General features: G+C 39.0%; 2 protein-coding genes across 5 annotated transcripts in view; one reads left to right on the plus strand and one right to left on the minus strand.

The window, feature by feature from the left end:
• LRBA (LPS responsive beige-like anchor protein) overlaps positions 1-15,754 on the minus strand; it is a 751,667-nt gene that overhangs the window by 283,226 nt on the left and 452,687 nt on the right. The window lies entirely within an intron of this gene.
• On the plus strand, positions 11,113-13,771 carry MAB21L2 (mab-21 like 2). The gene has a single exon (XM_007189396.2). The coding sequence runs from the start codon at positions 12,150-12,152 to the stop codon at positions 13,227-13,229; it is 1,080 nt and encodes a 359-aa protein (XP_007189458.1). The 5' UTR covers positions 11,113-12,149; the 3' UTR covers positions 13,230-13,771.

A 15,754-nucleotide genomic window follows, 5' to 3' on the forward strand; every position in this document is an offset into this window, starting at 1 on the left:
TGCACTTGCTCCGAGAAAGACATTAGTCATCATTAACAGAAGCACTGACACCAAATCTAAGTGCCTCTCCACAATGACCAAGTGGCAATCATCTTTCTCTTACACTGTCACTGCTGATTAGGATTTTCTTTCATGAAAATTTAATTTGTCCCCCTTTCTTCAGCTTTTTTTTTTTTATTCCTGAAAAAACACTGTATTCAGGAAAGACATCAAATACAGCAGAAGAAGCTGCACCAATAATATAGCTAACAATATAAAGATTACAAGATTCCCAGCTAAATATTTTACCTATTCCAACAGAAAAACACAGATTAAGTGAATGATTAATAAACAAGAGGGGGAAAACACTGACTCTAAAAGGAATCTTGCTTTAAGAATCTATAAGCCTCAAAAGGTGACTAAAGCAAGAGATTTGAATAAAATTTCTCTAAATATTAATTACATAAGCCCAAAGCTTCTTTAAAACTAAGACTATCATATTTCCATAGCAGTCATCTTTCACTACATTTCAAATGTGCATTCTCTCATTTCTTAAGAAGGAAGATGGGTATTCACACAGACATGTCACTGCAAACTTAAGAAAATATTTAAGCATCCATACCCTCAGTGTGCATTAACCTGCTGTTGTTAGTTAAAGAAAAAAGGGGGGGGGTGGTATTTTCAGTTGTATTGGACAAATGAAAATGATTCATGTGGTTAGGCAGGCTACCCCACGGCTAGATGATACTACAGACTTAAACTCTGGTTCTGTACAATATCACAGTGTTAAACAAGATATCATAGCGATAAGTTATTTAAGGAAGTTTTAAAAAACATTTACTTTTCTGTTTTATTTCAATTTGTTTAAAGTTTTCAAAAAATGTAAGCATGTGATAGTTTGCAAGGATCCTGGTACAACCCAAACTCCCACTTCTAGTTATAAATACTATCTTCTCTTTATATTACTTACATTTTGTAACAAAATAGAGATTGGTTTAAATTTAAAATATTTCTCAATTATTTTATATCCCTTTTAGAACATGTGTACTTCTAATCAAAACCTGTTACACTTTTGTGTTTATGTGAATACGACCTACATCTACCTTTAAATGTAAATATCCATATGAAATGCTTTTAAAACAAGTCAGCCTCATTGCTTTTTAAAATTCAGAAGCAACCATAATTCATCAAACTTCAATCATTAAATGTTCAATTCCTGACTATTTTATTGTGAAAAGTAATATAAAACGAATTTGAAGGTCAAATAGTAACTGCTTAGTGGCTAATACCTAACATTTACGAATGGTTCAAGTTTTTTTCTACTTAAAATTAGTCTGCAGTTAAAACATTTAAGAAGAGGTTAGGAATTATAAAGGATTTTAAGAGAATTTCTAACTGCTAAACTTTTGTAAGTTCAGAGATATCGTGATTAAATAAGGATCTAGTCTAAATTAAAAGCGAAACTATACAATAATAACCCAACTTAATTATGCTGGCAGAGTATCTTTACAAATGATTAGCTCATTTCTTTATTTCTTAAGTAAACACACTTCTTAAATTCTCGAAAGCTTAAAAGTAAACTCTGATTTTCATAGTTGCACTGACTTTTCCAAATCAAAACTTCAAAAACTTACAACAATATAGTTACTGACTCTATTGCTAGATCCAGTATGCGTTCAAGTAGAGAAGTTTAGCTCTGTAACTTCCACCCCTCAACCTAAACCTCCAAGTCACTTGTCAGTTAAGGGTTGGGCGATTTATTGACCGGCCCTGGATGCATACTGTCAGTGCTGAAGGAAATATGAGAGAGGGTTGTCGCTACTGTTCTGGAGCTCATTGATAATGACATACCTGCCTCTGTCACCCATTACCCATACTACAAACTACTTAGACCTAACTGAAAAATCAATAGCCTACTTGCACTGGTTCCTGTGGCTGCCTCCTTTGATTGTCAGCTCCTGTCTAGGGTCAGCACTTACATGAAAGGGGCTGTGACTGCCTGATGCTTTCAGGACAACCTAACGATATGAAACTAGCCAACAGAACAGTAAATTCTGTCTCTCTGCCCTCCTCATCAATTAGGCTTTGACTAGGCTTGCCTGTAGAAACCTGACCTTTTAAGTTTAGGTGAATATGGACTAGCTGAACACACCATTGCCCTCAGCACTGAGCCAGGAAATCTACTGACAAGTTAAACAAAACAGAAGGTTGTAACTGTCATAATTTGCATTGCACTTTCACGCCAACAAGGGTGTTATCAGTAGGGGCAAGCCCTGGAACACACAACTCCAGCACCCTTAAGCCACGCTACTCATAAATTTTCAAGTGAAGTGAGATAAAACATAAATTCACAAATAGCAATGCCTTTCTCATCTCTTAGTCTTTTAGGTTTGCACTCTGCAAACCCCCAGAGTGTCCATCAACAACTCTCTCGGTGGTCACCTGGCACGCCTACTGCATTAACGACAGACTTCCAAAGAACACAAAACAGAAGTAAAAATAACTCAACTATGCCCACTGAAAATGTATTTTAGAGAGAATTTATAATACAGCAGACAGACTGATTGATCCATATCTCAAAATGAGAACAATTAGATCTCAATATGTTGTCTTTTCCTGTCTCACTTCCCTCCCTCCAAAAATATCCACAAGCTCAGACAAATAATAAGTTATCGCATAAGTGAAAGGAGGTGTTGAAATTATTTCCTACCATGCTACTCTGATACAGCATCTTTTACAGTTTGAGGGAAAACTAAGAACATCTGTAAAATAAAAGATGTTAACACTTTTATGCTTGTCAGGTCTTCTGATGAAAACAAGCTAAAAGCATGAGAAAGTAGTATAAAACTTACTTTAGTGACTCATGTTTTGAAAACCATTTCCCTGCTTGGGTCTATCTTTTAACACAACATGAATACGGTAATGTTATAGTTGCTTAAAGCAGTATCATTTCTCTAAAGAGAAGACTGACCTTTCTTTTTTTTTTTAATTTTTTTAAGTTAATTATGAACTTGAACTTTATTTGGCTCCACGAACTAATATTTACAGAATAGCTAATCTTAGTGAAAATATCAGAAACACTGAAAGACAATTCAACAATTTGAGAAAAAAAACACAACAACACACCTGCCAACCTTGCGCACACCTTTAAACACATACGGTTTTGCTGAATATACAAGAATACACAGCCTGTTTCATTTTCATATTTTTATGATCCAACTCCTATCAAAGAATAATTAGTATACTCTTAGAATCTATTCCAACTTGCTAATGGGTTGTCCCTCACAACTGTCTCCAATCTATAATTTGCATTTTTTCCCTTAAGTCTAAAATATGGAATATAACGATTTGTAAGCTTATTCTTTCTGTGATATTTTTCATGTTGAAAACTTTCATATGCATATATTAGAACAGCACTGAAATTCTAAATGTGTGCAGAAAGATTTCTGATTTAAAATCAATGAATAAAGATATAAACAACAACTTTAAACATGTTAGGGTAGGAAATTACAGATTTCTGTCTATCTAGAAGAGGTAGAAAAAACTCTTCATCTATCCCCCCATTTAACAATTGAGAAAATAGTGAGTGGAGATAGTGACTTGATCAAGGTCACTCACACGGTTTGTAGCCAAGCTAGGATAAAAAATTAGGGCTTTTTATCCCCTAGACTAATGCTCTTTAATACTATCATACTGTCTCCCTTTCTTTATCTTATCTATGCAGGTAAGCTATGTGACAGCGACAAACTTATATTAAAAAAAATACATAGCTTTGTATCATTTGTTTTAAATTGATGCTACAATTTATAGAAAGTTTTAACTAATTTGAAGAAAAGATTAGATTTGTAGAGCATTTAACCAACAAGGTACTATAGAACAAATAACTATTAGAAATAGAAGATCTAATTAAGTACGGTTGGAACCCTTTACTTATCTAATATGATGATTAACTGTGCATCTGGTAGCCTTTCAGGTCCTTTGTGTGCACCTATCTGATAGCAAAGTGAAAGGGCATGGATAGTGTCTGGTCCCAGCAAGCAAATCATTTGGAAACAGTCATAGCCATAGATCAAAGATTTTTCACTCTATCTTGGCTGATTTAAACCTACTAACCCAGGTTTCGTCTACAGACAAAACCAGTCAGAAAATAAGAGAGTGACTCTTTAGGATCCAAAGATAACAAGGGAAGAGAGAAAGGGAAAACTCAGAAAAGAAACAGACTGGCAGAACCTTGATATACATAGGCCAAGACAGCTGTTTTATATCCTAGCTTTATTTCACATGGTTAAAGGAAAAGTTTCCATTCCTTAGATCATCAAATATTATTTCATTTATACTACACAGATGTCTTCTATACATAGATTAGAGCCAATGAAGGATTTTTGTTGTTGTTATTCAACCACTACCAGGAATCAGAGAAACCTCTCAGCACATCACTTTTACTCTAATTCACAATGTTTAAAGGAAGGAACAGGGTAGATTTTTTTTTAACATTTTCATTAAAAATAACACAAGCTTATTAAAAATTTCCTGTAATCTTAGCAGAAGATTGATGCAAAATTACTACTACTAATAATATTATAGATGGAGTGCTGCAGAACCTGTATATTTCAAGAGAAACTAAGATGTTTAAAAGGGCTAGTTTTCCTGAAGTGTAACAAAAACTTACCTACGATATGCTTAACTGATAATTTTAAACACAGGCCCACAAAATGTCTCGTATGGCCTGAAAGAAATATGGAATGTAACACCAAGTCTTATATTTTGAACTAAGTACAGCTCAGTACAGGCATAATCTACATCCCTAATCTCAATCATCTGTTTTGTAAATGTCTGGCACTGATGGCAAAGGAAAGTGGAAATGGGAGTGGGAATGGCTCTGAAATTCCAAGAAACATATTCTACATGTGAGTCAGTAGTATTATCTTATTAAACTAAGGATACCACATCTTCTTTAAAGCATAAAATTCAACGTTCCGAATGGAAATGAATGAAATTGAAATCAAGAGCCTTGATTTATTTAGCATCAAGTTTAATACCAATAATCCTGATTTTCTGTCTATTTTGTGGAAGTGATATTAAAGACCAGTAAAATTTGTTTCTCAAAGGTGGAGGAGACACAAATAATAATCCACTAATTACATAATCATCCCGTAAATAGTTAAGAGTTGGCTTCTACTAAAAGTACCCTTTCATTTGTTGAAAATTATAGTGAGTCATGAAAGCCAAAGTTATTAAACAGAAAAAATATAATATATACCTCATAGTATGTTAATAAGTTAAAATTGTTAAAAAGGAAGGAAAGAAGACAGAAAGGTAGAATCTTATTTAACTTCTCAGAATAACTCTTCAACTGTCGTACAGAAATAAAGGAATGTGACTACTACAACTCAAAACTGTGTTTCTCTAAAATGAGAAAAAGCTAAATGTTTCTTGGTAAAGTCAAAAGACATAAATGAAAATATAGTAAATTCAATCAATGAAAAATACTTGCTGAATTAACTCAGATTGTCTTAACACTGTATATCCTAGCTCAATAATACAAGAGTATTTACATTTCAGTCAGGCTAAAAGCTGCTCACTTCCATTCTCCTGAGTACAAGTTCTTTGCTCTATCACTGTCCATTTTGATGATATTAGCTTATGTATAGCTTAATAAAGTACTCATATACACAGCTGGTACTAAACTTGGGGAAAAAACAAACATCTATTGTACTTTCAATTCTCTCATCCTACTAAATTATACAAGAATTAGACTTGTAAAAGTTTAATAGGTGTAAATATCACTAATCAAATACATTATCCAAGGTAACCCAAACAAACTTAATCCCACAAAACAATATTCAAAAGTACATAAAAGCATTTATTTTTCAGTACAGTTTGAGGCTTAGTAATGCAAAGTTAAAGCCATTGCTTTGACCTTACAGAACATTAAGTTCAAACTGTTCAAATGACAATACCCTTGGGTTACCAATCAAAGTGATGACAAGGTTTGGGGGTTTTTCAGGTTTTTTTTAAAGCTATTTTGTGAAAGAAATTAAAAAAACAACTTGTTTTAGCAGCATGATTGACCATTTAAAATTTAACAGGCACTATGGTGAACTGCTCAAAGAAAACATTCTATTACTGATTATTCTCCTGATTGGTTCCAGAATAATAATTATCAATAGCTTATAAGCAATTTCTATGATACTTAGGAGATTTGGAAAATTAGATCATTTGACAGAGAATGGAAGAGAATGCGGCTTTACTCTGACTTTTAATACAATGTGCATAGTATAATCCTGACAGTTGGTGCTGTTAAAGCTTCTCACAGATAGTTTAATATAACTACTTCAATAAAATTTCATCAACTAATACACTAACAAATTGTGTTTGGGTTATTTACTTTTCTTCTTGTTTTTACTGGAATAGTTCTTAAATTCAGAGAATTTAATCGTTATTTATTGCCCTTTACATCTTGACCCCCTAAAAAAGAATTTTTTTCTTAAAAAATATTTTTATAAATATCTTGAATGATTAAGCATATAAGAACCAAACATTTAGCAACTGTACAGATATTTTAAAGTTAGATTTTAGAGGATAAGAATATATACAGGTAAACACGTGGTCTTTTGTTTTCCAAAAAGTATAAATCCTTCAGAGAGTTGATTTTTTTAAGTCAATAACCTGATTATTTTTTGAATAATTCTAAAATGTTTTCCTGGAAAACAAAATCATATAATCTAAAAATCTGTATACTCTTTAGGAAAGATGACTGAAATACTGTATGCCATTTCTAGAGATAATTAATGGACATCTTTTAAGTCCCAGTGATATGATAAAGTAAAAACTGCACTGAAGTTTAACTCAGTAAGCACATTTCTAAGTAAAGATCAGCAAAAAATAAAACAGTTTAAGCATTTTGTATTCTCTGGAAATGTAAACAGGATTATAACTGTCAGATGTACAGAAGCACTGACTGCAGCCATTAGTTTGGTTTTGCTTCTGAGAAACACAACATGAACTACTGAATCATTTCTTTTCAAATCCATACGTTCCCTGCAGCAGCTCAAGCTTCATCAGCAGTGCAAGAATGTATAAAAATGACAGGCAAAGAGCATGAGTTTTCTTTTTTCTCTCATACTGTTTGCCTGTAAATGGAAGACAGGGTTCTTTCTCAAAGCACTTAAGCTGAGGATGTTTAAGTCAATTGCTGAAAGAAAATATGACTGAATTCTCTATGCAAGAAAGTATCATAATTGGAGAAACTGAAAAAAATCAAGTACTGTGTTATTATCCTAGAATAACATATTACAAGATTAGCATTCTAACTTAGTTGCCCATTATTCTTCAATTAGAAATATTTTCAGTTTTTTAAGTATTTTGTCAACTCATCACCTTATTTTAGCGCCATTCATAAAGTACCTGGTTCTGCTTCTAATTTTAAATATAAAAAGGTGTTCAAATTAAAATACACACATTTTCTTTCAAAAACATCGTACTTGTATAAATAGTTAACATTTTGATTTCCAAGTTCCTGTACCCAGAAGTGTTTCACTGAAAAAGGAAATTCAATTAATAATTAAAAGTTTATTTAACAACGATCAAGTAAAGATAGGATCTAATGTATGATCTGGCTACTCTTCTGGAGCTTAAACATTCACATTTTTCAAAAACTAGCACAGTAATTTCTGTAACTTGACTCAATTTTTTTAAGGAAATGGGAACTTTTCAGACTGAAGTTTAAACATACATAGTTTATAGTTACTAAAAACATGCCCACCTCACTATCATCATCTAAATGCTCATAAATGTTCCTAAGTGTAAGGACGGTGAAGGTGAATCCTAGAGAAGTCTGAAGGTTATGGGCTTCATGAAATCCAAAACAAAATATTCAAATCACACCCTGAATGTCCTCTTTCTCTTTTTAGTAATGTCTGTAGTCAGACCAACATGATAGGTCTGGGCAGAAGCATGCTGATGTTGGCACTGCCTAAACCAAACAAGCAAGATGTTTAACAGTCACATAAAATGTCCTGCAGCCTCCCTAATGAATTTGTCAAGGACCATCAGATTTCGCTCCCCCTCTTTTGCCTCATTAACTCAAGTATGATGAGACGGATTATAACAAGAGAATACAGATCAATCGGTCTGAAGACTTGAAGTGGCTTTTAGCCTCTAGAGTTTCTTTCTCTCACTTGGTCTCCTTTAATAGAATACGGTATCTCCTGCAGAAGGGGCTGCCACTTCGTTTTAATACACCATCAAGGAGCTGCTGATGGACTTCTATACTAACATACATAAAAGCAGAGGTGACAGGGGCTCTTCAATTACAGCCTCCTCGGATACCGTTTCCCCCTTCAATTATTCAACCAGAGGAAGAGCGGATCCGCAAACACACAGCTGAAGCAGCTCTTAGAGCAGAGGCAGCCAGAGTGAGTTGGGGTGGGGGAGGGGAAGGAAGGGAACCAGCAAGAGGGAGCATTATTTGCTGGAAGTGTTTAAGTTTATTGCTCAAATGATGTTTCTAATTAGTACCACGGCAATAAATTAAAGTCGCCTTTGTTTAACTGATTTATTATTTACTAGAGCATCTACCTTGGACAGGGTAAATTGGTAATGAATTGTTTTTAAATCAAAACATTTGTAACATTTTATCATTCCCTCGGCCTCAGTACGTAAAAGTGGAGAAGCGAGGGGACAAGGGTGGGACGAAGCTTGGTCGTGCTGACAAAGCAGGGAGGAGAGGAGGAGCGGGGTGCCGGGCAAGTGGTGGCGCCAAGACCCGCGTGGCCAGGGCCGCCCCACCCGAGAAGGGCGTGCGGACGGAGGGCGCTGGGCGCCTGCCCGCGGGCGCGGGAGCGCGGAGGAGGGATGACGCCGTCACCCCGGGGCCTTCTGCGAACACTCACTCCCTGGGGCGTCGCGGGCCCGGCCGGTCCACGCGCGAGGCCTCAGCGGCTCCGACCGGGGGCGAGGATCGAGGGTCGGGGCGGGGGAAGGGAAGCTCCTCACCCTCTCACCCCGCCACCAGTCTCCGCCCAGTAACTGCCCTCGGGAGAAGCCGCGCGGGACCCTCTTCTGGCGCTCCCACCACTCCCCGCCGCAAAGTGCCCCTCCTGCCAGTAACAGTTCCCAGAGCGCCGCTGTGGCCTCGTGGCCAATCGCCGGGGTGCCGGCAGAGCCTGGGCGTCCCACACGCGCGGACCCTGAAGGCGCCGGCTCGCGTCCGTCCGCCTGCAGCCCGGGGTCCGACGCCAGCCGCACGCACGCCGCAGCCCGCGGCCGCCCGCGCCGCTGCGACTCCCGAGAGGTCACTACAGCTCTGCGTCCCGGGGTCCCGCGGACGCGACCGCTCGTCTCAACTCCTGGCCACTGAAGACATACCTGGCAACAAATGCGACTTGATGAAAAGAAGGAAAAAAGGACAAAGTTCTTTAGGAAGAGACATGTAGCTACGAGAGTGAAGGGGTGACAAGATACCAGTGGTCTGCACCAGATGTGTAAGAACGAACCAAGGAGGTCCAAGCGTCTGACAAAAAGTACCTGAGGAAACAAACTTTCCCTATGCAACTGAATTCAGGTTCATCTGGTTCAGCCTTAAGACAGCAAGTCAAGCCTTCCCACGGGGTTTTGCAAAAGCCGCATACCAGGTTTCGCAAAATGAAGTCTTCGCACAACCGGCTCATAGATTTTCTTTGTTACAGCATTATCGGAGTACATAACGTCCAAACTCTAACTAAAAACATTCCCATCTACTTGATTTGTCTTAAAAAGACTCAGAATCCACACACCTGAGGTTCAAACATAAATTCTAAGCAAATCAGAAACACTGTTAGAGCTCTTTCAACCAAAAGTACCTAAAGGCTACCATGGTACAGCTCGAAAGTATAATACATATACTAAAAGCACATGCATGAGTTTCACTGAAATGCCAAGGGAGGAGTGAAGCCATCTGTGTAATCAATAACAGGATAGTTATAGATTTTTGCAGCAGTGAAGTCTTTTAAAAGCAAGAGTCAATTATGAAAATAAAATGAGTTTACAAGTGAAATTCTGTACGGCCTGAAAATATACTCAAAATTAGACTTACAACATTAACATTTGAAGAAAACTTTAAATCAGGTTCATATTTACTTCCCTTCATTTTTATTAAGTTTAAAATAATTTTACTGGCTTATTTTAAAAGTATATCCAACAAAATTTTACCATATATAAATCTGCACCATTTCTCACAAGTTAAACATATTTTCTCTCTGATAACAAGTTACTCCTTGTAACAATAAAGTAATAACATTAAATATATCTGAATCTTAATTATGAAGTAATTATCAAACAAGGTGCTTGTACCATTTTTGCCCTGCCTCATTTTTCAACAGCATACGGAAATTACTGAAAAGAGATTTATGATTATAAACTCTCACCCCATGTCCACTCCCCCCACCCCCCAACTGGCGCACATATACAGCAATTGCTCTGGCTCTTGGCAACAATGGGAGGGGAGGGGAAGAAAAGGGAGGAAGACTTTGCCTAAGGAAAAAATCTAGAAAAATTCACGTCCTTTCCCAGATTTCCCTTCCTCCTCCCATTTGCCTTCAAGCGAAAGTAATTTTGTTAGCGTTTGCACCTTCTTCACAATGTTGATAGAAAAAAAAAAAGTGAACCTTTCTGAACCACTGCTACTCTCCCTTGAGTCATTCCAGCCATCTCCAAGAAGTCCCTTCTCTATACACTCTCTTTTTCTTCCTTGCAATTGATAAGAGAGGAGGATAAAGAAGAGGGGGCTGCAAAATGTGTGTGAGCATTTGACTTCTACTATCTCCTCCTATTTTCTTACTTCTCTCTTTACCCCCTTTCTTTATCAAGTGCAGCGGTGGCTGCTACCGTTTGCCAAGCATGCCTGTCTTCTCTCTCGGATTGGCTAAAGCACTGACAGCTCCGACAGCGATTGTAGGAACTGAAGCTCCACCCCCCTCATGATGGCCCAGGACCATTCATAAACTAAATAACTCCAGGAAACAGCAACGAGAGAGAGAGAGAGAGAGAGAGAGAGAGAGAGAGGTGCTGGGGGGTGGGGTAAGAGAGAGAGAGAGAAAGAGGGAGAGAGGGAGAGAGGGAAAGAGAAAGAGAGGGAGAGAAAGGAAGGGAGGGGGAGATAGAGGAAGAGAGATTAGGAGGGAGAGAGAAAGAGAGAGAGAGACATCGGAGGGGAGGAGGGAGAGGCGACTCAGAAAGTGGAATCTACACAAGCAACCTAAAGGGGGAGGAGAAGAAAAACCCTTGAATCGTTATAACTAAACCCCAGATGCAACGCAAGCAACGACTTCGTCACACTAAAATAGATTTTGTGACCGCCAAAATTATAAATTACGAAGCAGAAATGAGTATCAAACAACTTCCAGCGGTTTGCACCTAGAGAAAGACAAGAAGAACGCACTGCAAACAAACCAACCCAGTCCAAACAACGCCTCCAGTAGGAAAAGAGGAAAACCGCTACAAGAGGACCCCCTGAGAAGAGACCAGACCTACACGCTGAGAGTGCGGGGCATCTGCGAACCTCTGAGTGTGCTGCGGACTGAGTTGCACTTCGCCGCTCTCTGGACATTAATTACACCCTTCACCTTCCATTTGGGGGAGGGTGAGGAGAAAAGCACTCACCCAATCTGAATAAAGAAGTGCTACCACCGTGGGAGAGAAGTTTAAGAATGAAACACTGAATGTTTCGCTTTTATTTTTAAATTTACTTTGGCATTTAAAAGACCTCATTTCCAGATTTCTGGGCCATCTCCGCTGCAGACGTCTAAGCCTAACCTCTTGGTAACCTGAATTTGTCTCTCTCACCCTGTCTCCCCACCCCCCTCCCTTCATCTCGCCCGCAGGCACATCTTTATTTCACGTACCAAGAGAAAGCAAAAAAGTCGCAGCAGGTACTTTTCTTTTTCAAAGATCATCTTTCCCCCCCCCCCCCTTATTTTCTGGAGAAGAAAAAAGCTTTCAAAAGAGGGGAAGGAAAGAGCTAGACGGCTGAAGCATCAGCCGGGCAGCCCAGGTGGAAACAAGAGTGAAACTGGGGCTTAGGGGAGCGCAGCGCCTCTTTCGCAAGCCGCAGGGCCACCACCAGCGCGTGAGCCTTGGATCCCTCAACGTACTGCGAGACGCCGGTGTACAGCCCGGACCTGTGCCCCAACATGATCGCCGCTCAGGCCAAGCTGGTTTACCAGCTCAATAAATACTACACTGAGCGCTGCCAAGCGCGCAAGGCGGCCATCGCCAAGACCATCCGAGAGGTCTGTAAGGTGGTCTCGGACGTGCTAAAGGAAGTGGAGGTGCAGGAGCCTCGCTTCATCAGCTCCCTGAGCGAGATCGATGCCCGCTACGAGGGGCTGGAGGTCATCTCGCCCACAGAATTCGAGGTGGTGCTCTACCTAAACCAGATGGGCGTCTTCAACTTCGTGGACGACGGCTCGCTGCCCGGCTGCGCGGTGCTCAAACTGAGCGATGGGCGGAAGCGGAGCATGTCTCTCTGGGTCGAGTTCATCACAGCGTCCGGCTACCTCTCGGCGCGCAAGATCCGCTCACGTTTCCAGACGCTGGTGGCTCAGGCGGTGGACAAGTGCAGCTACCGGGATGTGGTCAAGATGATCGCGGATACCAGCGAGGTCAAGCTGCGCATCAGGGAGCGCTACGTGGTGCAAATCACTCCGGCGTTCAAGTGCACCGGTATCTGGCCTCGCAGTGCTGCACAATGGCCTATGCCCCACATCCCCTGGCCCGGCCCCAATCGGGTGGCGGAGGTCAAGGCCGAAGGGTTCAACTTGCTCTCTAAGGAGTGCTACTCGCTGACCGGCAAGCAGAGCTCTGCGGAGAGCGACGCCTGGGTGCTGCAGTTCGGAGAGGCTGAGAACCGCCTGCTGATGGGAGGCTGCCGAAACAAGTGTCTCTCGGTGCTGAAGACGCTGCGGGACCGCCACCTGGAGCTGCCTGGCCAGCCGCTCAATAACTACCACATGAAGACGCTGCTGCTGTACGAGTGCGAGAAGCACCCGCGGGAAACGGACTGGGACGAGGCGTGCCTCGGAGATCGGCTCAACGGCATCCTGCTGCAGCTCATCTCCTGCCTGCAGTGCCGCCGCTGCCCTCACTACTTTCTGCCCAACCTCGACCTTTTCCAGGGCAAGCCCCACTCGGCCCTGGAGAGCGCTGCCAAGCAGACCTGGAGGTTGGCCAGGGAAATTCTCACCAATCCCAAAAGCCTGGACAAACTATAGGGTGCTGGGGACTGCTTGAAAAGCGACACAAACGGGAATGCTCTCAAACACACAACACACAACTCGGCGACAAACCGCGGAAACTCCAGACACAGACTTTTATGTAAGCCACGTACGAGAAACGGGAACCAGGCAGAAGACTTCCTTAATTAACAAGCAAACAAAAGGAGAGCAAACCAACCAAACACACAAAATCACATTCTTGCACAAAAGTGATCCTTTCCTTCCAAACAATGTGAATTTAAAAGGTCACACAACAGAAGCAATCGGGCTTTGCCACAACAAAATGAAACCCAAGGTACATTTTCAATCAAAATATAGTAGTTTCTCCCTTTTCCTTCTCTCCCTCTTCTTTCTCTGTCTCTGTCTCTGTCTCTCTCTCCAACTTGTTTTGGGTTGCCTGAATGTTGTCACCAAGTGAAAAAAAGTATTTAATTATATGTAAAATTTCTCTTTTAAACAAAGTTTTGCTGATGTTAAATGTATCCCAGTGCCAATGTCAGATGTGTCCCTCCCTCTCCCGCACCTCTTCCCTCACCCTAAGCAGTCTTGTTGAAAACAGTAATAAAAATATTACTTTACATTGTAAATGACTGTTTGTGGATTGTTCTTAAATGAAGGAAGGTGAGATCACAATTTATTATTTACAATATAAAGATGTGAACTTGAGGAATGCAAGAAGCTTCCATTTTAACTCTAGTTCGCAAAATTTACAAATGCAGCACATTCTGTAGATTTAACGATTCAAGTCCCCACCAAAATCTTTAGAAAAGAGAAAATATTAATTTTACACAACTATAATATATGTTTGTTCTGTAGATTTTGAGACTAAAAGTAATATCTTATTTCACACTTGAAAGAACAGATTTTGTGTGGAAGAACTGATTTTGATCCTAATTTTTAAAAGAAAAGTTTTTTCACATTAAAAATTAAGATATCTGCTCTCTCATGCCATCATCTAAAAAAAATGCACTCTGAGACTGAATTATAAAAGAAACATTTATGGATCTTTTCTGAATAGTTAACACAATGAGTTATACTCATCCTTCAATCATTTGTCCTCTTCAAGTTTTAAATAAGAAAACTTAACAATTAAATCAGTAACATTAAAAGAGGATAAAATGGATATAGCGATATTCCTTTTCCCCAGCAAATGGTGATATGAACAATCCAGATTTATAAATTACTTCAAGTTTCTAAATGGCTAGTTATAAATGCTGTAACTATGATCATTTTTTAATCAAAGTCCCAGAATTATTCAGAAGTAGCTTATAGTCAGTTTAAATAAAAAAGGTTTTAATACTATTTTATGACCAAAGAAAAATTAAATATAAGAAAAGTATGTTCCTCCTCTTCCTGCTTTTCTAAGGTAACAATCCAGTGTATTCATTTCAATGTTTCAACTTTAACAAATGTTTCTTTTTAATATAAGGAAATATCTGATTACAAAAATAAAATAATTAGTAAAACTGAAAGCATCCCAAAGGAACTGGTTCCTCTTCTTTAGGCTGGAGGTAACTATACTCCATTAGATATGTTAATGAGAGGCACAGGTACCGAATACATGTCAGATGTTATCCTTTAATATTTAAAATTTATTCTTTGAATTAGCCCATTTTTTTTTTTTAACTTACTGAGAAAATCCAGGAATGAGAGATACAAAGAAAAATGTGCTAAAAAGCAATTTTAAAGATCAGAGGAAGAAGTCTGAGTGGGGGAGGCGGTGTATGGAGGGATGAGCAGCAGGATAGCAGAAGTGGATGAAAAACAAGGAAGCTGCTCAGAGCTCTGGTGCCTAGTTCACTTGATAAAACAGGCTGAAGTTTTAAGATTCCTAGGTAAAAATTCCATAGTAAAAACAGTTCCGAGCTAGAAATATAAACTGTGATCTTATCAGTTCTGAAATCATCTCTACTCTTTCAACCTATACTATATCTTTTTCAGGTCTCTCTTCCTGCAGATGTAGAATAAACGCACTGTAATACTAACTGGTTCAGACAAATATACTAATTTTTTGAATAATACAAATGAACTTATTCTCTAGGGAAAATGTTCTGATTTTTAAGAACAATTTCAAAGCAAGTAGTAGGTGCTTACATTTACAAAGAAATTACTTAAGGGTACAGTGTTCAGTTTAAAAGATATAAATGACATTTTAAAATGACCATTTTTTCACTCACAGAAGTATTTAAAGCATTAGACACGTCTCTTCCTCCAACTATCCCAGAGAAAAAGTTTTAAGTCTTGACAAGGAGAAATAAAAATTCCCCAATTCAATATCTTTTTTTCCATCCTTATTTAATTTAATGCAGGTATCACCAACAAAAAAAGAAAAACACTCCAGTATCCTCATTTACAAAATACCTTAAAGCACCAACGTCTATACAAAATCAAAAATTCTTCCAATAATGGGCTGAAAAAATTTTGAGAATATAAATTAGCAAAAGTTTTGATCTCTGTAACATTAGGCAGGTTGCAGCGGTACAGACCATTTCTGTGTCTAGGCTCAAAGGTCCTGTATTGCA

The sequence above is a fragment of the Balaenoptera acutorostrata genome, chromosome 5 (assembly GCF_949987535.1).
Source record: "Balaenoptera acutorostrata chromosome 5, mBalAcu1.1, whole genome shotgun sequence".
Taxonomy (NCBI): domain Eukaryota; kingdom Metazoa; phylum Chordata; class Mammalia; order Artiodactyla; family Balaenopteridae; genus Balaenoptera; species Balaenoptera acutorostrata.

Excerpts from the sequence above, each read along its gene's own strand:
- MAB21L2 (XM_007189396.2), top strand. The coding sequence starts at position 12,150 with ATGATCGCCGCTCAGGCCAAGCTGGTTTACCAGCTCAATAAATACTAC.